This window comes from Chlamydotis macqueenii, chromosome 4 (assembly GCF_036417535.1).
Source record: "Chlamydotis macqueenii isolate bChlMac1 chromosome 4, bChlMac1.mat, whole genome shotgun sequence".
In the NCBI taxonomy this organism is placed as follows: domain Eukaryota; kingdom Metazoa; phylum Chordata; class Aves; order Otidiformes; family Otididae; genus Chlamydotis; species Chlamydotis macqueenii.
The window spans coordinates 6,379,070-6,403,912 of record NC_141559.1 but is presented as its reverse complement, the minus strand read 5'-3'; the positions used below and the strand labels follow the sequence as shown (position 1 = coordinate 6,403,912).

Sequence of the window (24,843 nt, the reverse complement as noted above, 5' to 3'; positions counted from 1 at the left end):
TCCCTCCTCCGCGAAATGTGAATGTTGGTCATGCAGCTATGAATGTTGAAACGTGTGATATCTGGGAAGAGTGTAAGAAAGAGGCACTGCAGAATGGTGATTGGCAAACTGTTTTAGCCTGTCCGGTTACATACCAAGCTAATCAGCAGCCGGTTTGCCAGCCTCTCAGTTATGATGCTATAAAGGAGCTGCGACAAGCGGTAAAGGAGGGAGGGATACATTCTCCTTTTACTACAACCTTACTTGAGGCAATAGCAGAGTCGTATACCCTGGCTCCACATGATTGGAAATCATTAATGAAAATGGTGTTAACACCTACACAATTCATGATCTGGCATGCAGATTTTAAGGAAGGATGTAATGTGCAATGTGTTACAAATTTAAATCAACAGATTCCCATAGGATATGAACAATTGGCAGAAGAAGGTGCTTACGGTAACCCGCTCCTGCAGGCACAGTTCCCGAGGGAAGCGTATGCTCAAATCAGACATATTGCTCTTAGGGCAATGAGAAAAATTCCAGCATCAAGGGGCAAAGGACCTCAATCTTTTGTTAAGGTGCTGCAAGGAGCTGATGAGCCATATGCAGATTTCATAGATCGTCTCCAAGCCACTTCAGAGCGGCAGATCGACAATGATGATGCAAGAGGGCTGTTGCTATTACAATTGGCTGTTGAAAATGCTAACAATGATTGTAAGCGTGTATTGCAACCTATGAAAAACCGTAACCCCTCTTTGGCTGATATGATCAGAGCGTGTCAAGATATTGGCTCAACAGGACACCAAGCTGATGCTTTAGCTAATGCCCTCGCAGCACAGTTGAAAGTAATGGATAAAGAGTCAGGACAAGGCAGGTGCTATTGTTGTGGTGCTTTGAGACATTTAAAGGGAGATTGCCCAGAAAATGCAGACAGAAAAAATTTTCCACCCCGAAACTGTCCTCTTTGCAGAAAAGGAAAACATTGGTCTAATGAATGTCACTCCAGATATCACGCTGATGGACAGCCCTTATCAGATCTCTTGGGAAACGTGAGACGAAGGGCGAGGCCACGTGCCCCCGACAATCAAATAAATCCGTGTCACACTGTGTGGTGGGCGACCTCACTCCAGCCACAGGGAGTGCAGGGCTGGAGCTGGCCGCTGCCCACTCAGTCACAATAACAACAACTGATGTAATTCTTATCCTGACAGGAGTTTGGGGTCCCCTCGGAAAAGGGATGTGTGCTTTGCTAATTGGTAAATCATCAACCACTGAACTGGGACTTTTTGTTTTACCTGCAATCATTGATTCAGATTACTTTGGAGAAATTCAAATCATGGCATGGACACCGGTGCCTCCGTGGTTTATCTCAGCAGGACAGCGTATCGCACAGCTTGTACCTTTTCAAGGGGAAACGTCTGGGAAATCTGGACATTCAGGTAAAAAAGGTTTTGACAGCACTGGAAAACCGCAGGTATTGTGGACAAAATCTATAAAGGGTACACAACCTATGATAACGTGCACCATTGACGGACGTTGTATTACAGAACTTGTAGATACTGGTGCGGATGTCTCTATACTCCAGAGTTCTGTCTGGCCGCCACAATGGCCCACAGCAGACCCTGCCTCCACGATTGTGGCAATAGGAGGAATGCAGCGACCAAAACAAAGCGCACATCTTCAAATGATCATCAGACCAGATGGACAGGTAGCCCTTGCTGCTCCTTTCATTGCTCTAGTTCCGTGCACCCTATGGGGATGAGATGTGCTTGGACAGTTTGGAACTACAGTCCACATAGCAGAACCGAAACAGAGAAATTGTATGCAGAGAACATCAAACGACCAATCAGAACCTGGCAGCAACCAATCTTCAAACTCACCTGGATACCACAACCACCTGTGTGGGTTGACCAATGGCCCCTACGTCGAGAACGCCTGGAACAACTACGTAGACTGGTGGAGGAGCAATTGGCAGCTGGCCACATCCCGCCCTCCATGAGCCCTTGGAACACTGCTGTGTTTTGCATTCCAAAAAACGATGGTAGATGGCGCTTGCTACAGGACCTCAGAGCAATTAATGCTGTAATTGAGCCTATGGGAGCTCTTCAGCCAGGGATGCCCTCACCATCTATGCTTCCAGCCAATTGGCCTTTAACAGTGATTGATCTAAAGGACTGTTTTTTCACTATTTTTTCTTTTCACAGGCAATCAAAAGTCATCAAGGATGGCGATGTCTCCTTGAACTACCAATCATGTTGTCAATAATTGCTAATGTCTTTCAGCCTTTTGTAGTTCTCTTTCAATGGGAAGAGAGTGAAAAAGACCCTCTATGTGTAATTGAATGGCTCTTTTTGCCACATTCTCAATCAAAAACAGTAGTAACAATTGTTGAAGCTTATGCTAAATTGATACGAAAGGGAAGGGCCAGATTACAGGCTCTTGATGGAGTAGATCCATCTGTAATTTTTATTCCTGCAACCAAAGAAAATTTAAATTGGCTTCTTGCTGAGAATCTTGATATGCAAATTGCTTTGGCTGATTTTCAAGGCCAAATCTCTATTCATTATCCCAAACACCGAATTTGGGCTGAAATTACAAAATTGCCCCTGTATACAAAATTACGTTGCAGACCAACCCCTGTACAAGGCATTACTATCTTTACAGATGGCTCTGGCAAATCAAGGAAAGCAGCCATGGGATGGAAACCATCTGCGGAGGCGGAATGGCAACATGAAGTAAAAATTGTTCCTCAAGGCTCAACTCAAGTAATTGAATTGTTAGCAGTAAACATGGCTTTGTTAAAATTTAAGGGTGAGCCTGTTAATCTTGTCACAGGTTCATTTTATGTAGCAGGGATAGTAGCGAGACTTGATTATTCAATGATTAACAATGTGGATAATTCTTTTTTAATGGCTGAACTTGGCATGCTTTGGTCCTTAATAGACCAAAGAAAGCACGATGCATGCACTATGTGGTGCATGTTTGATCTCATACTGATTTACCTGGTCCTATAAAGGAAGGTAATCAATTAGCAGATTTCTACACTATGTCTGCAATAGTTCCTAATTGATTTGAGCAAGCTAAATTGTCACATTCCTTTTATCATCAAAATGCTAGAGCACTTAAAAGACATTTTCAGCTAACCATGACTCAGGCACGTAGTATTCTTGCAGCCTGTCCTGATTGTCAACTCTTAGCCCCGTTGCCTGCCAAGGAAGGAGTTAACCCACGTGGAATTAAAGGTAACAAGTTGTGGCAAACAGATGTCACACACTTTGGAGAGTTTGGAAAAATGAAATATGTGCATGGAACAGTAGATACTTTTTCTGGGTATCTTGTTGCTACCGCACAAGCAGGAGAAAGTGCACGTGATGTTTGTAAACATTGGCTAACCTGTTTTGCAATTTTAGGTGTTCCATGAAGAGTGAAGACTGACAATGGGCCTGCTTATAGCTCTGCACACGTTCCAGTATTTTTACAACAATGGGGTATTGAACATGTCACAGGTATTCCTCATTCACCCACAGGTCAAGCAATTACTGAGTGAACTCACAGGATTTTGAAAGAACAGCTCAATAAACAAAACAGGGGGAATATGGGGTTGGAATCTCCACAGGAAAGGTTATGGAAAGCAACTTGTGTCCTTAATTTTTTTAATCAAGATGAGACGTATAAGTCAAAATATGAAGAACAACATGGGCTATCCATACCTTTTCAAGGTAAACCATTGGTAAGGGTAAAGAATCCAATTTCAGGACAATGGGAAGGACCAAAAGATTTAATAACTTGGGGCTGGGGATATGCTTCTGTTTCTACAGGTGATCGACTGCAATGGGTTCCATCGGGTTTTGTGCAACCCTGTGTCTTGGATTCATCGGAGGAGTCACAGGATTGCCCGCTGTCAGCTTGAATGCGCCTGATAGCAGTGTCTGGCTTACCCTTGCTAAAGCAACAAACACAAGTACCATGTGTCTTTCTATCGCTACACCAACCGCTCCTTTTCGTACCTGTTTGGTAGGCATACTATTAGCAAGTCAGGAATTAGATACTTTTTACAATGTCTCAGTGCAAAGTCCATGAGAAAAACCAGGTGTTATTGAGCCTCTCTGGTGGTGTCATGAGACATGGCGAAAGACCACCTCGCAACCACGATGGTGGTATAACACCTCTCTAAATATGATACATGATTTTCCAGCCTTGCCAATTCAACCACAGGAATGAGACATTATGGGTACACTGAAAAGTCACATTTGTTTCTCTTTGAACTACACGGCTAAAATATACATGAATGGGTTTGATGTTTCACCACACAGAAAATTTTTTAAGAACTGGACTTGGTGTAATAACACTGCATCAAGTCAAATTATCCCTGGGATCGATGCTGTTGGCCTTCCTGAAGATATTTTTTTGACTTGTGGGGATAGGGCATGGAAAGGTATTCCTGTGAAGGCTGTGGGAGGTCCATGTGCTGTTGGCCGACTAACGCTATTTCATCCTAATATCCCATCTCATAATTTGACATATCAACTCAGCCGTCGTATGAGACGAGTTGTAAAAACATTCCCAGAGAACTGTGATTTAAATGTAAAATTCTGGAATGCAGCTGAGAGAATTTTTGGTTCCTTGATTGCATCCATAGGGACTGCACACACATTAAATATGATTAATAAGTTAGGATGTTGGCTTGCTAGAGAAAGCAATGCAACTAGTATCGCTTTGAAAGGCTTATTAATGGATGTTAACTCAATAAGGCACGCTACATTGCAGAACCGAGCAGCCATGGATTTTCTACTCTTAGCTCAAGGCCACGGATGTCAGGATTTTGAAGGCCTGTGTTGTATGAACCTTAGTGACCACTCGGGATCAATTCACGCGAGTATTGATCAACTGAAGGCTTTGACCCAGCAATTGAAGTTACATTCAGAAGAGGATTTCTTTGGTTTTCTTTCATGGTTTGGGAACCCTGGGCTATGGCTTAAAAGACTTGTTATTTTATGCTTATTAGGAATATTTGTGTTTTTTCGGATTTGTGTCTGTACTCCATGTTTTTAACTTGCATGCAGCGAATGATCGAACGCAGTATTAACAAAATTACACTTTTGCATGTCAATGTAGTGCTTGCTTTAGAATTCTTAAACAAAGAAGGAGGAAATGTAGTGGATGGGAATATGAGCAAGTGTATGGATGTAAGCGAATGGAGCAAAGTGAGTAATGCGGCTGTGAATGTGGGTAAATGTATCAAAATGAACCGAATCTGAGCACAATGGACAAAGCGAGAGTACGTGCTGAGAAGCAACGGTATGATGGACAAAGTAAGAAGTACGGGATGAAGAACAACGCTACAACGCCAGCCAGGTGCGTGAAGCTGATTGGATAAATAGTGGGGTGGTAGAGATCGTGATAATACTTGCCTTATAGGAATAGAAATCGAAGACAAAGAGCATCCGGGTAAAGAGTATCAAACACTGGTTGTAAAAATCAACTTTGTCTCACTGGAACCATGAGTGAGTCTGTGCCGTAATATGCAACAATGGGGCTGTGCGGCGCTGACGCTGTCCACCACTCTGCCATCCCCAGCGATGCTGCATCTGCTGGCTGCAGGGCGCCTTGGTCATCTGCCAGCACTGGCGCTGCCGTAGAATCTTCCGCTTCCCCTGCGGCAGTGAGCGAGGCTGCATCTCCCAGTTCTTTGGGGCGTACAAGTGAGTAGAGCTGCCCCCATGGGGCTGGGGCCGAGGCCAGGCTGGAGGAGGCTGGGGCTCAGCTGTCACCTCCGTCCCACAGATCTTTCTGCTGGAAGCACCGTCCAGTGCAGAGGGTGTGAATGCCGCAGCAGGAGCAGAGCCTCTGCCTCATCTGCCAGGAGGTGGTGACAGGGCAGCCCTGCTACAACACCCTGGTCTGTCCCGCCTGCACCAGCACCTGGTTCCACCGCCACTGCATCCAGGTAGGCGGTATCGCCCCCAGTCCCTGACGTGATCGTCACCTCTGGTTTGCACCCTGTCCCACAGCTACAGCGGAAGGCAAATGGGACCCCCCCCCCCCCCCCCCGCCACTCATGCTGATGCCATCTCTGCCCCTGGTCCCGGCGCTGTGCTCTGCCCTCTACCACTTCCGCTGCGCTCTGTGCCAGGATATGGCAACCTTCCAGGCAGAGATGTTTCGCCTGGGCATCAAAATCCCTGACAGGTGGGTGCCCTGGCCTCCCCTCTGCCTCCCTCCTCATTGGCAATGCTCCCACCGATCCCCTTCTGCCTCCCCGGCTGCCGGTGTGGTGCCCCCACGCCCCCGCGGCTGAGCGCTTCCCTGCTCTTGCAGGGGTGCTGCCTGGGAGGAGGACGGGGCCTTTGTAGACCATTCCCTGCGGCACAGCTCCTGTGACGCCAGCCAGTGCCTGTGCCCACTGGGATGGGAGCAGGTGGAATCGAGCGGGTGAGTGCCGCTGACCACGTCCCTGCAGCCCCAGGGAGGAGACGATGCCTTTGTCTCCTTCTTGGAGCAGGGATGGAGGTTCCCTGGGATGCTGAGCAGGGCCTGGCACAGGGTTTGTGCTGGGAGCTGAGCGCTGGCTGCCAGGGCAGGAGCACGGTGGAGATGGGCTCAGCACGATGTTGGCCCCACCCCTCCTTTGTGTGTTCAGGGGCGGAAAATACCTTATAAGGCCATGTGTCCCTGCCCCTCCTTTGTGTGCTCAGGGCTGGAACATACCTTATAAGGCCATGTGGCCGCACCCCTCCTTTGTGTGCTCAGGGCCGGAACACGGCTCCAAGGCCAGAGCTGCCCACCCCTGGCTCATTGCAGACGCTGTCTCTGCTCCTGCATGGTCAAGGGAGGCAGCAGCTGCTGAGAGGGAGTGACGTGTGACGTCAGTGGCTGGTGCTGGCTGCATTTGGTTCCATCCCTGCAGCCATGAGCTGGCATGCTGTGGGACAGGGCTCCACGGCACGCAGGCGCTCCTCGCCCCGCCACGGCCTGGCGCAGAAGGACGAGCACCAGCGGGAGCTGGAGAGGCTGCGGGCTGAGCTGGAGGCTGAGCGACTCCGCTCCCAAGAGCTGCAGCGACGCTTCGAGGCTGAAACTGGCCGGCTGAAGGAGGCGGCAGAGCGGAAGCGGCAGCTCCTGGCCAAACAGCTCCAGTCCGCGTGGGAGCGGCGGCAGGCACAGGAGCTCCAGCAGCTGCGGGAGCTGAACCAGCGGCAGCGGGTGGCAGAGATCCGCCAGCTGCTGCGCTCCAAGGAGGATCAGCTGCGCAAGGCGCAAGCAACGCTGCAGCAGCAGCGCGACAACGCCATCCATCAGGCGTGGCAGCTGCGTCAACAGCTGGCCGAGGAGCTGGTGAGAGGAGGCTGGAGCGGAAGCCAGGCCTGCGGGAAGCTCCAGGACGCCCTCAGCAAGCTGCGCTGGGAGAGCAATGGCCAGCAGGCTGCTCGCATCCTCCGCCTCCAACGGGAACTGATGCTGCAGAGGAGAGCCTTCCTCAAGTACATCTTGGAGCGGTTCAACGGTGAGCAGCCTGCTTCCTGCAGCAAGGCCGGGGCCAAGGCTTCAGACGGGCTCTGCCAGCAGAGGCTCCTAGGCTGCGGGGGAATTGGGCCCTTCTCTTTGGAGAGCCCCGTGGGGTTTTCCACCTGCCACGGAGAAGGGCAGCCCAAAAGCTGCAACAGCTTCAAAGATGCGTGCCTCCAGGAGAGAAGGATCAGCCTGGAGGAGGCCCTCAGGGCTATTGGGTCAGACTTGGCTGATTGCTGCTGGGACTCCCCGCCACAAGGAATGAGCAGCGGCGCGTGGTCTGTGCCAGAGCTGGATGTCCAGCATGGAGGGCAGCAGGAGGACTGGCTGCCTGGTAGCCGTCCCAGCAGGCTGCTGCAGCAGAACATCCACCCGCAGAGTACCCCCCAGGAGCTGGAGAGGCCATGCAGGGTCCTTCAAGAGGACAACTGTCTTCTGAGGAAGGCAAGCTCTCCCCAAGCACGAGAGGAGCTGGAGCTCATGCAGAAGCCTGCTGGGCTGGGGGAGCAGCTTCAGGCGGCTGAGGAGCTTCAGGCCCAAGAGGCTGTGGGTGAAGAGGGCTCCTACGGTGTGAGCAGCCAGTGCCACACTTGTGAGAAGTTCCAGGTGCAGCTGACTGAGCTGCAAAAGGAGAACACCCAGCTGGCTGAAGAAAATGCTCGCCTGCGTGGGCAAATGAGATTGCCAGAAAGGGAAAGAAAGGCGAGTGAGAGAGGAGCGAGATTCTGCCATCCAAACCAAGATCTTCCAAGCCAGCTGCAGGAGGCAGAGCCCAGAGTGAAAGGCAGAAAGAAATGGGAAATAGACGTCAACAGCTGGAGACTGATTCGTTTGGAAGAAGTTCCAGATGACGACGACGACGAGTGACTGATAGCAGGACACAAATGATGCCTGTCCTGTCTTATTCTATCTTCTTAAATCTTTTCTGAGCTCTCTCTCTGTGGGATCTCTGTCTCTCTCACGCAGGGAGTGTGGGTAGCCCTGGCTTCCCTGGCCTGTGGTACCGGCTATGGGAGTGGGTCCCAGTGCAGGTGGTGGTGTGAGTGGAGGGTCTGTGCACAGCTCCTGGAGTGAGTGGGGGTTAAAGATTTTGAGTCACGATTTTGGTGAGAGGAGGAGGGTCAGTGGCTTTATCAGGGACACGATGTCACTGGCCAGGCAGCCCAGCGAAACGTGGCAGGCCTGTGCTGGGGGAGGGCGAACCTGGCTCCATGGGGCTGAGCGGTGCTGACGCCGTCCACCTCTGTGCCATCCCCAGCTGTGCTGCATCTGCCGGTTGCAGGGCGCCTTGGCCATCTGGCAACGACAACACTTCCATAGAATCTTACAATCATAGAAGCATAGAATGGTTAGATTGGAAGGGACCTTCAAAGATCATCTAGTTCAACCGCCCCCTGCCAAGGAGCAGGGGCATCTCCAACCAGATCAGGTTGCTCAGAGCCCCGTCCAACCTGGCCATGAACGTTTCCAGAGATGGGGCTTCCACCACCTCGCTGGGCAACCTGTTCCAGTATTTTACAACCCTCATTGCAAAAATTTTTTTGCTAATATCCAATCTAAATCTGCCTCCCTCTATTTTAAAACCATTACCCCTCGTCCTGTTACAACAGGCCCTACTGAACAGCCTGTCCCCGTCTTTCCTCTAGGCTCCGTTTAGGCACTGGAAGACTGCTGTAAGGTCTCCCTGGAGCCTCCTCTTCTTCAGGCTGAACAGCCCCAACTCTCTCAACCAGTCCTCACAGGAGAGGTGCTCCAGCCCTCTGATCATCTTTGTGGCCTCGTCTGGACCCTCTCCAACTGGTCCATGTCCTTCTTGTGTTGGGGGCTCCAGAATTGGACACAGTACCCCAGGTGGGGTCTCACCAGAGCAGAGTAGAGGGGGAGAATCACCTCCCTCGACCTGCTGGCCACGCTCCTCTTGATGCAGCTCAGGATGCAGTTGGCCTTCTGGGCCGCAAGGGCGCATTGCCGGCTCATGTTGAGCTTCTCGTCCATCAGCACTCCCAAGTCCCTCTCCTCAGGGCTGCTCTTCATCCATTCTCCACCAGCCTACACTTGTGCCTGTGATTGCCACGACCCACGTGCAGGACCTTGCACTTGGCCTAGTTGAACTTCATGAGGTTGGCACGGGCTCACCGCTTGAGCCTGTCAAGGTCCCTCTGGATGGCATCCTCATCCTCACCTTCCCCATCCTCACCCCCAGCAGTTCTCTCAGTCTTCTCTCCTTATCATAGAATCATTGAATCACATGGTTGGATGGGACCTATAAGATCATCTAGTCCAACCGTCTTCCCACTACCATTGCTGCCACAGCTACTAAACCATATCTTGTAGCTTCTCATCAAGCCGCCTCTTGAACACTGCCAGGGACGGCGACTCCACCACCTCCCTGGGCAGGCCATTCAAGTGCCTGACCGCTCTTTGGGAGAAAAAGTTTTTCCTCACGTCCAATCTAAACCTCCTCTGGTCCAAATTGTGGCCATTTCCTCGGGTCCTGCTTGTTGCCTGGGAGAAGAGGCCAAACCCCCGCTCATCACAACCTGCCTTCGGGAAGCTATAGAGTGCAATGAGATCTCCCCTGAGCCTCCTCTTCTCCAGACTAAACAATCCCAACTCTCTCAGCCGCTCCTCATAAGACTTGTGCTCCAGACCCCTCACCAGCTTTGTCGCCCTTCTCTGGACACGTTCCAGGGCTTCAATGTCTTTCTTGTAGTGAGGGGCCCAAAACTGAACACAATACTCGAGGTGCGGCCTCACCAGTGCCAAATACAGGGGGATGATTACCTCCCTGCTCCTGCTGGCCACACTATTTCTAATGCAGGCCAGGATGCCGTTGACCCTCTTGGCCACCTGGGCACACTGTCGGCTCATGTTCAGCTGAGCATCAACCAACACCCTCAGGTCCCTTTCCTCTTCACAGTCCTCCAGCCACTCAGCTCCGAGCCTATAGTGCTGCATGGGGTTATTGTGGCCAAAGTGCAGGACCCGACACGTGGCCTTGTTGAACCTTATCCCATTCAGCTCAGCCCAGCTATCCAGCCTATGCAGATCCCTCTGAAGGGCCTCCCTACCCTCAGGCAGATCAACACCGCCACCCAACTTGGTGTCATCTGCAAACTTATTGAGGGTACCTCAATCCCCTCGTCTAGGTCATCAATAAAGATATTGAACAAGATGGGCCCAAGTACCGACCCCTGGGGGACACCACTTGTAACAGGCTGCCAGCTGGACTTGACTCCATTAACTACTACCCGCTGGGCACGGCTCCCTAGCCAGTTCTCCATCCAAAGAAGGGTATACCTACCCAGTCCACGGGCAGCCAGTTTCCCTAGGAGAATACTGTGAGAGACTGTGTCAAAGGCTTTGCTGAAGTCCAGGTAGACCACATCAACAGCCTTTCCCTCATCCACCAGTCTGGTCACCCAGTCATAAAAGGAAATGAGGTTGGTCAAGCACGACCTGCCTTTTGTGAACCCGTGCTGGCTGGGCCTGATCCCCTGGATGCCACTCATATCATCTCACCCAAGATGATTTGCTCCATAACTTTCCTGGGTACTGAGGTCAGGCTGACAGGCCTGTAGTTCCCCGGATCCTCCCTACGGCCCTTCTTGTAGATGGGAATCACATCGGCAAGCCTCCAATCCTCCAGGACCTCCCCAGATAACCAGGAGCGCTGGTAGATGGCCGAGAGCAGCTTGGCAATCACCCCCACCAACTCCCTTAGCACCCTAGGATGGAGCCCGTCCGGTCCCATGGACTTGTGGCAGTCCAGATGGAGGAGGAGCTCTCTAACTGTCTCCACCTGTACCACAGGGGGTGTATTCAGCCTGGCATCCCAGACTTCCAGATGAGGGCATAAAGTGCCCTGAGGATAACTGATCTGCCTATTAAAGGCAGAAGTAAAGAAGGCGTTGAGGACCTCAGCCTTCTCCTTATCCTCAGTGGTCACATTCCCCGCTGCATCAAGTAAAGGGTGTAAATTCTCCTTGTTTCTTCTCTTACCACTGATATATTTGTAAAAGGATTTCTTGTTCTCTTTTACTGCAGTGGCCAATCTGAGGTCATGCTGAGCTTTTGCCTTCCTAACTTCCTCCCTGCATACCTTAGAAACTTCTTTGTAATCTTCCCAAGTAGCCTGTCCCTTCTTCCAGAGGACATAGACTCTCTTTTTCTTCCGGAGCCTCAACAATAGTTCCCGGTTCATCCACACCGGTCTTCTTCCCCTACGGCTCGCCTTACAGCATTCAGGAACAGCCTGTTCTTGTGCCTTTAAGATCTCCATCTTGAGGAGCGTCCAGGCTTCCTGGACCCCTTTACCCTTAAGGAGCGACTCCCAAGGGACCCTCGCAACAAGCGTCCTGAACAAGTCAAAGTCCGCCCTCTTGAAGTTCAGGATAGCCGTTCTGCTAGTCATCCTTCTGACATCTCCAAGAATAGAGAATTCTACAATTTCATGGTCGCTCTGCCCAAGACAGTGCCCAACCTTCACGCCTCCCACCAGTCCTTCTCTGTTAGTAAAGAGTACGTCAATCAGGGCACCACCCCTGGTAGGCTCTCGTACCAGCTGCATAAGGAAACTATCATCTTCCACACCCTCTAGGAACCTTTTGGACTGTTTCCTCTGCGCTGTATGATATTCCCAGCATATATCAGGGAAGTTGAAGTCTCCCACAAGAACGAGTGCTGGCAATTGCGCGACTCGCTCAAGCTGCTCATAGAACGCCTCATCCTTCTCTTCATCCTGATTAGGTGGTCTATAACAGACCCCCACCACGATGTCACCCCTACAGGCCTTTCCTCTGATCCTTATCCATAGACACTCAACTGTATCATTCCCAACACCAAGCTCTTCAATGTCAAAATAGTCTTTAATATAAAGGGCCACACCACCACCCTTTCTTTATCATCTATCCCTTCTGAACAGCTTGTAGCCTTCCATCACAGCATTCCAGTCGTGGGAGTGGTCCCACCACGTTTCAGTAATAGCAACCAGGTCATAGTTATCCTGCCGCACAATCGCTTCGAGCTCCTCCTGCTTGTTGCTCATGCTGTGTGCATTGGTGTAGATGCACTTCAGCCGAGACAGCTGCCTCAGCCCCAGATCAAGCACCGTTCCCCTGGGCTCTTCCCTTGAGGGCCTTGTTTTGTCCCCTTCCCCCTTCGTAGGTAGTTTAAAGATCTGTCGATAAGCCCCGCCAGCTCCTGTGCTAGGATTCGTTGCCCACTGTGAGAAAGGTGGGTTCCACAAACAGAAGACAGGCCAGGGGCCGAGTAAACTGCCCCATGATCAAAGAACCCAAAGTTTCTCTCTCGACACCAGCCTCTAAGCCAATTATTCATTAATGGAACTTTCCAAGCCCACTCCGTACCGCTCGCTGACCCTGAAGGTGTAGAACAGAAGATCACTTGAGCTCCTGCTCCTTCAACCAAACGCCCTAAACCCCTGAAATCTCTTTTCATTGTTCGTAGGCTTCTCTGTGCAATTTCATCACCGCCCACTTGAACTATGAGGAGTGGAAAATAATCAGTGGGCCTAACCAGCTGTGGGAGTTTCCGGGTTATGTCTCTGACCCGGGCCCCAGGAAGGCAGCACACCTCCCTACGGGTAGGGTCAGGCCGGCATATTGGGCCCTCTGTCCCTCTCAGAAGGGAGTCACCTACAACTATCACCCTTCTTTCTTTTTTGGAGGAGGCAGTCTTCAAGCGTGGCTCCGACTGCCTCACCTTACGCAAGCTAGGAGGCGGCGTTCCCACATCATCCTCACTGGCCTCTCCCTCCAGTTTCAGGGCTTCAAACCTGTTACACAGAGGGACCAGGGGAACCGAGGTAGGTCGGGATGGGGGTTGCCTGCGACGCCAACCTGGGACCTGCTGCCATCCCTCCTCTCCTCTCAAGCAGTCCCTCTCCGCTTGACTATGGCAAGGGAGAGGGTCCACTACTCCCTCGGTCCGGGGGGTGCAATCTCTGCGTCTTTCTCGCAGAGAGTCACTCCACCAGTCAATCTCCCGCTCGCACTCTCTGATACTCCGTAACCTCTCTACGTCCTCCCTAAGCTCCACCACCAGACTGAGCAGCTCGTCCAGCTGCTCACACCTCGCACAGGCGGCGTCCTTCCCGTCCTCTCCTGGCAGCAGCAGGCTCAGGCACTCCCTGCAGCCAGAGACCTGAACTGCCGCATTTTTGGGCAGACCTTCTGTCTGGGTTGCCACAGTCTTCTTGGGGGAAGCCCGCTTCCTGGTGAGGACCATGTTTAAAGCTGTGACGTCAGGGCCTGTCAATAGGAGAGCAGGTCGCCCGAGAAAAGACTAGATCCAACTCCCACTCCCGCTGCTACTGTATTGAATTGGTCCTGACAGCCTGGTGGGTGTAGCTGCCTGGAGGGGCAGCTTGGGCTACAATGCCCTTGCAATGAGCATTTGGGGCCTAAAAACGGGGCTTTGGGTGCTGAAGGACGGGCTGGATGCAAAAAATGGGACTTTGGACCTGGAAAGCGAGGGGAACCTCTTGGTTCCAAGCTGAGCTGGCTTTGGTGCCCAGTAACTCCACACGACGCCACCCCTTTGCTGTCATGAGTGACCACCAGAACAGGTGGACCCCAAAGTCAGGGAGCAAAGGGACTCACGGGATATTTTGTGGGCGTTTCAGGGATATTGGGCAGGGGCAGAAATGCCACCTGTGTGTTGTGGCAAAGGATGGGAAGGGGAGCGGTGGCTCATGAGGATGGATTGGATAGTGAGGGACCTGAGCCTGACAGAAATGGTGTGGAATACAAACATAGCCCCATACCAGCTACTGTGAAGGAAATTAGCTCTATCCCAGCCCAAACCAGCACAGCTCCCCAGTACAGCACGGAGTTTTTGTGACGGGACACAGGACGACTTGCCAGCTTGGCAGACACAGGTGCCTTTTCGTGCCCTGAGGTCTCACAGGAGGGGCAGCTTGGGCTACAGCTTCTCTCCTCCTCCCCTCCGGGTTTTGTAGTCTAGTGGGGCAGCTGGGGCTTTGTAACAGAGACACTCTCGCTCCGGGTGTGATGTCCTGAGGCAGCAGCAGAGGCAAGCAGTGACACTGTCTGCTCAGCACCCTCCAGGTGGGCCCTGTGGCAAGGATTGCATGGGACTGGGCTTGTTGTTCCAGATTTATTTTTTTAAAATGTATTTTAACACAGCCATTTTTGAGAGGAGAATTTAATCTCTCAAAGGCTCACAGCACCAGCAGCACAGTGACAGCAGGCTCCATCTTGATGTTGGCATCCATCTTGATGTTGGCATCTCTTCGGTCAGGATGAAGACAGCCTGAGCTGCCAGGAACCTGACTGAGGGTTCAGGGTCATTCCTCAAGGGCAGGAGAGCTGCAAGAGAAGCAAGCAGAGCAGCGATGAACCCCCACTGCCTGCACAGACCCCCAGGAGTCCCCTCCAGACCATGCCAGCCCAACCATCTCATTCCCTGGCCAGGAGAGGAGGCGAGACGAATGCCCTGTGCCCCCTGACACGTTCTTCTGCCCCCGAAGTGTCTTCCGGCAGCAGTTCCAGGCATGACAGCGCCCTGCACAGGCTCTGTCCCCTTCCCCACCAGCCCCAGCCAGCACAGCACCGCCCCTCCTCACCATTGCAGATATCGCACAGCTTCTCCCAGCTTTGGTCCCTCAGATGCTGTGCTGCAAGCCCTAGGCACAGATCTCTTGTCAGACCTTCACTTTGCAGGGTGGCTGCACCCCCTCCTCCCCCTCAGCAGGGCTGACCCCAGGAAAGGACAGTCCCCGAGGGTGGTGGGACCGAGCGAGGCTCCCAGCGAGCCCAGCTGCATGGTGCTGGGCCCTCCTCAGGGCTCTGGTAGCCACGGGCTGCCCCTTGTTGCCAGTGCAACAGCAGGGACTGGGGCCAGGCTGCCAGAAGAGGGTCCCCAGGGGCTGCGTCTCACCAATGAACCTGACAGCGGCTTCTCGCACGGTGGCCTGAGAGTCCTTCAAGTACGGCAGGCACTGCTGCAGGTACTCTTCCACCCTGCTCCTGTTGTGCGCCAGCTGGAGAGAGCACAAGGGCACGGGGCTGGCACCAACCCTCCCCAGCCGGCTGGAGCAGTCCTTCCTACCAGCACTGCCCTTCCCTCCCGGCATTTTCCGTCTCCATCCAGCAGCCCTGTGGGGCTGGGGTTCAGAGAGAGCCAGAGGCAGAGGGAGCCCGGAGGTACTGAGATCCCTCTGTCCCGCTGCCAGGTCCCCGGATGGGCAGGGAGGAGACTTCAGCACCCAGGGGGCAGCGAGCAGGGGAGAGGGGCCTGCAGAAGAGCTCCTGGGGGCTCTGTGCTTGAAGGCAGGGAAGGAAGATGCAGCTCCAGGCATTGGGCTCCGGGCTGGAGCAGAGCAGGGAAGGCAGAGCTGCACAGCCCACAGTCCTGGGCACACAAGGCAGCCCTCATCCAGCCTGGATCTTAAGATTTGGGGTTGTTCTCACCAAGCACACTGCAGTCCTCCATGTCTGCTCCGTCCGGGTGAGGTCCTTGAGCTCTTTCTGCTTCAGGAGCTCTGCAGCAGCTAGGAGGGCTTCCCTGGAGGCCTGAAGAGAAGCAGAGGCTCAGAGAAGGCACAGGAGCCCATGGTGTCAGCACACCCTTCCCCACGACACCGGTCGCAGTCACTGCACCTTGGCCACGCTCCCGATCTGGTCATTCATTCGGAGGAAGAGTGGGAGCAGGACCTTCTGCGCTTCCTTCTTCATCTTTGTCTGGTTTCTCCCCACCACAGTCTTCAGCACGTCTCTGAAGAGGCTGATGGAGAGCTCCCGCACCTGGCTGGACTCCTGGTAGGGAGGAGGACAGGGGGACTTGAGCAACAGCTGCTCCCTGCCTGCGCTGAGCAAGGGCGTTAGCGTGGCTGATGTGGGGGGAGATGCCCCGGGGTTGGGTTCTGAACAGAGGGGCTGTGGGCCAGATCTGCAGCTGTGGCTGAATAGCCCTGGCCCTGAGAGAGGCCACACAAGAGGTGGGGCTGATGCTCCACGTGCTCCCCTAGCCACCCAGCATCCACCATCAGCCACACTGGCTGTGCCAGTGCAGAGATCCCGAGCAACAGGCTGGAGAAGGGACCAGGCTGGCCGGTGAAAATCCCTCCGGCGCACACACGGCTGGCTCAGCCTCAGCCCCCGCCATGGCACCTGGGGAGAACGTCTGGTCCTGCCTGGTGCTGCAGCTGAGGAGGCCCTCAAAGCTCTGAGAGCAGCTCTTGGGCTGCTGGTGCTGTGCACAGGGGCCGAGCTGGGCCCCAGTGTAGGCTCTCAGGTCTCCGGTGATACCCAGAGACATCAGCCTGTCAGGGAGAAGCCATGCTGGGTTGCAGAGCCCAGGGGAGTGAGGAGGGAAGCAGCCCAGCCCAAGCGTTGACCACAGGGCTGGGCTGACCGGCAGCTGCCCTTGCAGTGTGTCCATTGCCTTGGCTCAGGCTCCAGCAGCAGCCTTACATTGTTGAAGAGTGGCAGGAGCTTCTCTGCCAGCTGCAGAGCGATGGGGTTGGCCCTCTTCCTTTTCATACAACCCAGCATGTTTCTGAAGACAAGCAGGGCCTTCATCTGGATGTCTTCATTGGCATGATGCAGGGTCTCCAGGAGGTCTTCCAGCAGGACCTGCATTTTTCTTGCCTGTATGAAACACACCATTTCCTTTTTGTGAAGCAGTGAAAGGCCATCCTGGCCAAAATGCTCTGGTCACTGAGCACCAGCCTCCCATCCAGCTTCCTGGCAGCAAGCACGGGAATTGCTGCAGCAGCCTCCTGGCTGGCGGTGGCCATGGACACACTGATGGGGATGTGAGGAGAGCAGGGGGAGGGAAGAGGTGGTAGGAGAGCAAAGACTCCCCCTGCTCAGCCACCCCCTTTTCTGAGCAGCCCGAAGGGCTGATGGGTTGGTCACCCTCTGTGCCTGGAGAGCTCCCCACGAAGGCAGCAGGCCTCTCCATGAAGGGAAGGTGTTTGGATCCCTCACCCCACCTCCTGACTCCCAGCCAAGGCCAAGCCACCACATCACCCACTGCCCCAGCAGCCCCAGGCTGCCAATTTGGCTCCACTCGACTCTGCCCCACTCACCAGCTCAGGTCTCTGTGACAACGTGATGAGGCCTTGGAGCATCAGAGAGAGCACCTTCAGGCTTGGGTGCCTCAAAGACCTCCACTCATTGTACACAGCAGCAAAATCCTCTGACTGAACATCACTGGCGGCCAGCAGCTGCAACAAAGACGACGGTGAAAGACTGGCAAAGCCTGCAGGCCTCCCCGCAGCCAGCGGCTCCTGGTTCCCACTGGCAGCTCAGGGCAAGGGCACTGGGGCCAGACAGCCCGTCCTGGGGGCAGCTCTGCCTGTGCAGGGCCTCTTGGATCCCCCCGTGCCCTGCACCAGGCCGCACACAGCACGGTGTCTGTGATGGCTCCTGCTGTCCTCTGACCATTGGCGGCCTCTCCTCACGCCTCTGGTGAGCGGCTGAACAGCGTTTGGGGGCAGATGGGAGGGGAGAGGGCAGGCACAGCCCTGCAGGTGAGCAAGGCCTGCTCCGGTCACTCACAGCCAGGTGCAGGATGCAGATGTCGTCTGTGACGGTATGGAACAACTTGCGCACCAGCTGGTTCTGGAGTTCGCTGCGCAGCTCCCTCAAAACTTTCTCCAACGGCTGGGGCAGGGAAAAGATCACCTCCCACATGGCCAGGGCAGCGCTGCAAGCCAGAGCATTCGGTCAGCAGGGTTACCTTGACCACCATGCTGGGCCAGGGCCAGCTCCTCCAGACCCAGACTGTCCTGCAGCCCTGGCCCTGCCCACCCCCTTGCATAGGGTGCCCAGGGACCCTGCCCACGCAGGCAGGAGAGGGCCGAGGTGGTGTTCCCTGGAGGGCAGGGAGGAGCATGGTGGTGGGGCTGTGGGCTGGCTTGGCCAGCTTTGACTGCTGCGGACCTGGCCACCCGACTGGGGCTGGGAAGCATGGCAGGAAGGAGGGCCCAGCTCCTCGAGGATGTCCTGCAGTTTTCCATGGGTCTGGCAGCCAGTCTCTCCGCACCCCTCTCCCCACAGGGAACAAGCCTTCAAGGGTGTCTGGGGCAGTACCTGTCAGCTGGTGGAGAGAACTTCAACAAGCTCCTGACCACTTCCCTGGGGCACCTGTTGGCCAGGAAGAGGAGGAGTGCATCCAGGCTGTGTGGGGCTGGTGTCACACAGATGCAGTCCAGGTTCCCATGGATGCCGGTTATGATCTTTGGCACCTGGAGGGAACACAGGTGAGGATGGTGCTGTCACTGGAACACAGACATTTCCGCAGCTGCTGCCACTGAAACTGCTGCCCTTCCCCTCCCTCTCTTTAGGCTTAGGAAGGCTGCAGGTGCTTGACACACTGGGGAGTGGGAGGGAGGGCTTGAGGGGTGGGGGAGGGAGGAAGGGAAGGAGGGAGGGAGGAGCAAGCCCTGAAAGGGCTCAGGGGCAGGGCGATCCAGCCACAGGCCACTTACGTCCATCAGCCAGGAAGAAGGATTTTTCATGGCTTTGTCCAGCATGCTGCTGGCCCCCTCCTTGTCACAAACACTGTTGTCTGTCGTGGCCTCGATGGCTGTGAGGATGACATCTGTCCTCTCAAAAGGCTCGAGGCACTTTCCAAACATCTAGGGGGAAGAAAAGAAGGCAAGATGAATCATACTGAACGCCCTGGTGGTGCTGCTTGGCTGACCCCCACTGATTCTGGGTCCCTTTGCTCACACAAGCCTCCTGCCAATGCCATGGACCAGAGTCCTAGCAAGGGGGGAGCTCATTACCATCATCATGTTGCTGCTATCGAGCAAAGAGAGCAATGAGATGCTCTTGGAATCCCATCTCTGTTGGAACTCTGGGTACTCTGGATGGTCCTCTGGCAGTGCGTTGCCTAAATGGAGGGGAAACACAGAAGGATCGATAAGACACAGCATTTTGCTAAGAAACTTCCTAAGCGATAAAGAGAGCATGGAAGTAGGAATGAGTGAGGAGGGAGGTGACAACCCACAGTCAGGGGAGGAGGTGGTGGGCAGGGGTGTACAGCAAAGGATGATGGGTGATGGGAGGAAGATGGGAACATTCCTCAGGAATGATGAGGAAGGATTAGGAGAAGGAACAGCTTCTTGCTACAGGCTCTGGAAGGACCAGACGGCATGATGCCCGGCTGGATCTGCTCTTCACTGATAAAATGGTTTTGGGACACGGTAAGCAGCAACATCTGTGGCTGCAGGGCCCACAAAACAGCCGGGTCTGAGATCCTGAGAGGAGTGATTAAGGAGAGCAGCAGAGAACAGGTCCTGTACTTGAGGTGAGCATTCCTCTTCTGCAGCAGAATGAGAGAGATGATAGAGTTGGGATCGTACGGAAAGCAGCTGCCTATGGCCATGGAGGTCAGGGAAGCTGGCTGACATTCATGGACAGCCTACAGCAAGCACAAGAATGGTCTGTCGCAATGCTCAGGAAAACAGGCAGAGGTGTGAAGAGGTGTGTGCGTGTGGAGGCCCACAGCCTGCCACAGCTTCTCTTACGTCTTTGCTGCAGGATGAAACTGAAGAGGTGACGAAGAGCATCCAGGGCCACACAGCTGGTGTCTTTGTCCTTGCAAAAGCTGAGAAGCATGAGACGTCCCAGCAGCTGTCCCAGGATTGGGATATGGATGTCTCCGTAGCAGTCAGGGCCGTCCTCCTCTGTTCCAAAGTGACAGCAGCCCTTGGCGAGGGAGGCAGAACATCAGAAGGGCTGAAGGGAGACCATGGGGGAAGAAGGGACCAAGAGGCCTGCTTCAGGGCAGAGCCTTGCCGAGTGCCCTAGCCTGTGCCCCGACTTGCCTCACAGGCACCTCCGAGCTGCAGGCTGCTCTGGTGTGCAGGGAGGGCATGATGGCTTGCTGGAAGGAGCCTGGCTCTTACCTCCAGTGAGAAATAGCTGGCCAGCAAATAGCTCAGCATCGCAATCCTCCCCACGGCCCTCTCGCGCACTGCTGCGATCGTGGACTTGGTGGAGGTCAGCAGCATCTGGGAGGAGACAAGCTGCTGGTGTGCCCTGGGAGCTGCCGCCCGTGCCAGCAGAAGCAGCACTGCTGATCTCCCGGCTGGACTCGTGCAGTCGCTCCAGGCTTCCTGTGAGCTTGAGCAAAGCCTTGAAGAACAGCCCCTGCCAACCCCACGCTGTGCCCGTGCCAGACCTGCAAGATATTCTGCAGCTCCTCGCAGAGGCTGGAGGCGGGCGAGCTGAGTATAAATGTCTGCAGCATCGTGTCCATGGCATACAGGGTCTGCAGGGAGGACAAAGGCAGGTGGCAGTCTCTCGGCGACCCCTCTCACGCCCAGGAGATCAATCTGAACTCCCTGTGCAAGGGGAGGACACCCGCGCTGCCTCACAGTGCCCGGGAGAGGCCTCAGGGCAGAGAAGCTGCTGTGGGCAGCGCAGCCTGCGGCACTGCACGTGGCCAGGCCCACGGGAATGGGGGAGAAGGATGAGAGTGGGAAAGCAAAGCCAGGGGCCTGCCCAGCCTTGCACGTCCGGTTGTCTCTTGGTACAGGGTGGCCAGGGGACCCCAGGGGACCCCAGAGCTCCTGTAGCTCCCCAGTGCTCACCTCGTGGTAGAGGGAGATGTCCAGGCCCCGCATCTCCTCTTTTGGTGGAAGCTCAAAGACACTGGTGAGGCAGGTGTCTAAGAGGGGCTGCTTTTTGCCCTTCAGCACCGTCCCCACCGTGCTGCAAAGAGAGAGAGGGGCCAGTGGGACACAGGAGCTGGGAGCTGTGCCTCCAGGAACCCGTGGGGACAGAGTCAAAAGCGGGGGCTGGGCAGGTACCTCAAAGCAGCGATGGCCAGCATGGCTTCCTGTTGCACCGCTGTGCGCAGGTGGTCCTTGGGCTCCTCTTGCAGCAGTGCCTGCAGAGTACAAGCGGGATGGGAGCTGTCAGCCAGCAGCACCCCGTGCCAGCAGCATTGGCACTGCTGGGCAGGGCTGGCAGAGCCCCTCTGCCCCCCACCCCACTGCCGGCCCACAGAATGCCGCCCTTACGGCCCGGGTGCTGGGGCGTCCGCTGGCAGGGCTCCAAGTCCCTGAACTCGGTGACATTCAGGTCCCCTCAGGGACAGCTTAGGACCCATGAACGCTCGCCATCGCCCCCTCCCAACTCCAGTGCTGCCATCACAGTGTGCCGCTGCCCGGAGGCCCTGCCTCCTTTCCCAGACCCGTCGGGTGTCTCCTCACCCTGATAGTCTCTGCCAGCTCCAATCTGTGGCAGAAGACATCCAGGCCCTGCCACAAGCCCTTGTGTCTGGCAGCTCTGCACAGCCTGCGGATGCTCTTGAGAAAACGCATCTTCTGGGCCTCATCCTGCAAACCAGGGACAGGGAGGCAAGGGGGAGCGTGAGAGAGGGAGGCACATGGCCAGCACGACCAGAGCCCTGGCAGCAGGCAGCAGAGCTGGGGGCCATCAGGAGATGCAGGCACAGCTGCCAGGGCAATGACCACGGTTACCTTGTTGGTGCTCTTGAGAAAAGCCTGGATGCAGCGCACGCTTTTCTTATCCTCTTCATAGACAGCCAACCATCTGCCATCTAGATCTGGAGGAGAGCAGGGAGGGCTGTAGAGAGGGCCCCAGGGCAGGAGAGAGCCGAAGAATTAGCTCTGCTCTGCGCCCAGCCCTGTGCCTGCTCCCCGGCACAGTCTCCCCGGGGGGTGTCTGTCCTCGAGGGTGCTCAGCAAAAGGGCTGTGAGGCTGCAGCACGACGCGTCAGGGAGGACCCCGAGATCAGGGCTGAGGAACTCATTTGCAGATGGGCTAGAAAGGTCCGCATCCTGCTACCAGCCCAGGGGCCACTCACTCACCGTATTTTAGTGGCTGGACCCTACTGCCTTTTTTGGGAGCCCTCACCTCCTCCCAGGCCACCCTGGGACGGCTGGGGGGTCTCCTTTCCATCTTGTGGGATGGAGGAAAGGGTTGGGGAAGCCTCGGGGAAATGTCTCAGTGCCACAGGGCTGCTTGGGGCAGCAGGAAAAGATGTGGCCTGCGCTCAGGGGCTCCTTGCCAGACCCACGCTCCTGCCCTGTCCCGTTGCTGTCCTGCTGGACACTGTGGGGAGGGGGCCACGCTGGGTATATGCAGCGCTGCGGGCTGTCACAAAGTGAGGTCACAAAGGGCCCCCACAGTGATCCGTTGCCCGGGCAACCCCCTGTCCAGCATATAAAGATTTGGGCACTCTAATGAGCACTTAGAGATGTAAAAGAGGGCTTTGGACCCTCAAAATGAGGGTTTGGACCTTGCAAATACAGCTTTGGGCCCTAAAAATGAGTCTTTGAGAGTGAAAATGAGTCTTTGAACCACAAAAATAGGGTTTATACCCTCAACTGTTGCTTTGGTACCAAACCCTAAGGCTTTGCCCTTTAAAAATTGGGTCTTTGGAAGCTCAGAATGGGCTTTGGGCCCTCCAGATTGAAAACTGAGTCCTTAAAATGAGGCTTTGGTCCCTGAAAAGGAGGCTTTGGAAGCTAAAAATGAGGCTTTGGAAGCTAAAAATGAGGCTTTGGGCCTAAAAGTGAGCCTCTGGACCCTATAAATAAGGCTTTGGACTCTCAATATGAGGCTTTGGACCTTCAAAATAACACTTTACACATTAAATGGGATGCTCTGGGCCCTTAAGGTGAATCTTTGAAACTTAAAAATAGCCTTTGGAACTTACACATGAGGTCCTGGAACCTAAAATTGAGAGTTTGCACTGCAGAAACGGGGCTTTCAACCCTAGAATCAATGCATGGCCCATAAATTGAAGCTTTTTGTCCAAAAGGAGGCATTTGGATCATAAAAAGGAGAGTTTGGACTCTCAAGATACAATTTGGACCCCAAAACCAACTGTCTGGATCCTATAAACGATGATTTGGAGCCTGAACGCGAGGCTTTGGACACTCTAGATGTGGCTTTGGACTCTAAAAATGAGTCTTTGCAAAGTAAAACCGAGACTTTGGACAATAAAAATAATAGAATCATAGAACAGAATCATAGAATCATAGAAGGGTTGGAAGGGACCTTTAAAGGTCATCCAGTCCAACCCCCCTGCAAGGAGCAGGGACATCCCTGACTAGATCAGGTTGCTCAGAGCCTCATCCAACCTGGTTAGGGTTAGGGTTAGAGTTAGGGTTAGGGTTAGGGTCAGGGTTAGGGTTAGGCTTGAGTTTGGGGTTACTGTTAGGGTGATTAGGGTTAGGGCTAGGGTTAGGGTTAGGGTTAGGGTTAGGGTTAGGGCTTAGGGTTAGGTTTAGGGGTTAGGGTTAGGATTAGGGTCATTAGGGTTAGGGTTACCTTTAGGGTTAGGGTTAGGGTTAGGCTTAGGGTTAGGATTAGGGTTAGCGTTAGGGTTGGGGTTAGGGTTAGCGTTAGGGTTGGGGTTAGAGGTTAGGATTAGGGTTAGGGTTAAGGGTTATGGTTAGGGTTAGGTACCATTAGGGTTAGGGTTTGGTTTAGGGTTAAGGTTAAGGTCAGGGTTAGGGTTAGAGTAAGGGTTAGGGTTAGGGTTAGGGTTAGTGTTTAGGGTTAGCGTTAGGGTTTAGGGTTAGGGTTATTAGGGTTAGGGTTAGTGTTTAGTGTTAGGGGTTAGAGTTAGGGTTAGGGTTAGGGTGCCATTAGGGTTCTGGTTAGGGTTAGGTTTAGGGTCATTAGGGTTAGGGTTAAGGTTAAGGTTAGTGTTAGGGTTAGGGTTTAGGGTTAGGGTTCGGGTTAAGATTAAGGTTAGGTCATTAAAGTTAGGGTTAGGTTAGGGTCATTAGGGTTAGGGTCGTTAGGGGTATGGTTAGGGTTAGGGTTAGGGTTGGGTTAGGGTTAGGGTTGTTAGGGTCATTAGCGTTGGGGTTAGTTTTCAGGGTTAGGGTCATTAGGGTTAGGGTTAGGGTTAGGCTTAGGGTTAGGTGTTAGGGTTAGAGTTTAGGGTTAGGGTTAAAGTTAGTGTTAGGGTTAGGGCTTAGCGTTAGGGGTAGGGGTAGGGGTTAGGGTTATGGTTTAGGGGTTGGGTTAGGGTTAGGGTTAGGGTTATGGTTTAGGGGTTGGGTTAGGGTTAGGGTCTTAGGGTTAGGGTTAGGCGTTAGGGTTAGGGGTTACGGTTAGGGTTAGGGGTAGGGGTAGGGTTAGGGGTTAGGGTCATGGTTAGGGTTGGGGTACGGGTTAGGGTTAGGTGTTAGGTGTTGGGTTAGGGTTAGGGTTAGCGGTTAGCGTTAGGGTTAGGGTTGGGTTAGGATTAGGGTTATTAGGGTTAGGGTGATTAGGGTTAAGCTGATTATGGTTAGGGTGATTAGTGTTGGGGTTAGTTTTCAGGGTTATGGTCATTAGCGTTAGGGTTAGGATTAGGGGTTAGGGT

General features: G+C 54.0%; 1 protein-coding gene across 1 annotated transcript; it reads right to left on the bottom strand.

Annotated features, from left to right (window-relative positions):
- Nucleotides 1-12,695: 12,695 nt before the first annotated feature.
- LOC147600829 (uncharacterized) lies at nt 12,696-15,607 on the bottom strand. Its single transcript, XM_086746657.1, has 5 exons — nt 15,412-15,607; nt 14,697-14,840; nt 13,680-13,760; nt 12,858-13,613; nt 12,696-12,712 (listed from the first exon to the last, which is right to left on the bottom strand). The coding sequence occupies exons 1-5, from the start codon at nt 15,605-15,607 to the stop codon at nt 12,696-12,698; spliced, it is 1,194 nt and encodes a 397-aa protein (XP_086602783.1).
- Nucleotides 15,608-24,843: the final 9,236 nt, after the last annotated feature.

What these genes read in the sequence shown, in the direction of transcription:
- LOC147600829 (XM_086746657.1), bottom strand. Translation starts at nt 15,607, where the DNA reads ATGCCGGGAGGGAAGGGCAGTGCTGGTAGGAAGGACTGCTCCAGCCGG. An exon ending in GTCACTGTGCTGCTGGTGCT is followed by an intron (nt 13,761 to 14,696) that starts GTGAGCCTTTGA and finishes TCCTATTGACAG; the next exon opens with GCCCTGACGTCACAGCTTTA. An exon ending in TGTGGCAACCCAGACAGAAG is followed by an intron (nt 13,614 to 13,679) that starts GTCTGCCCAAAA and finishes TGCTGCTGCCAG; the next exon opens with GAGAGGACGGGAAGGACGCC.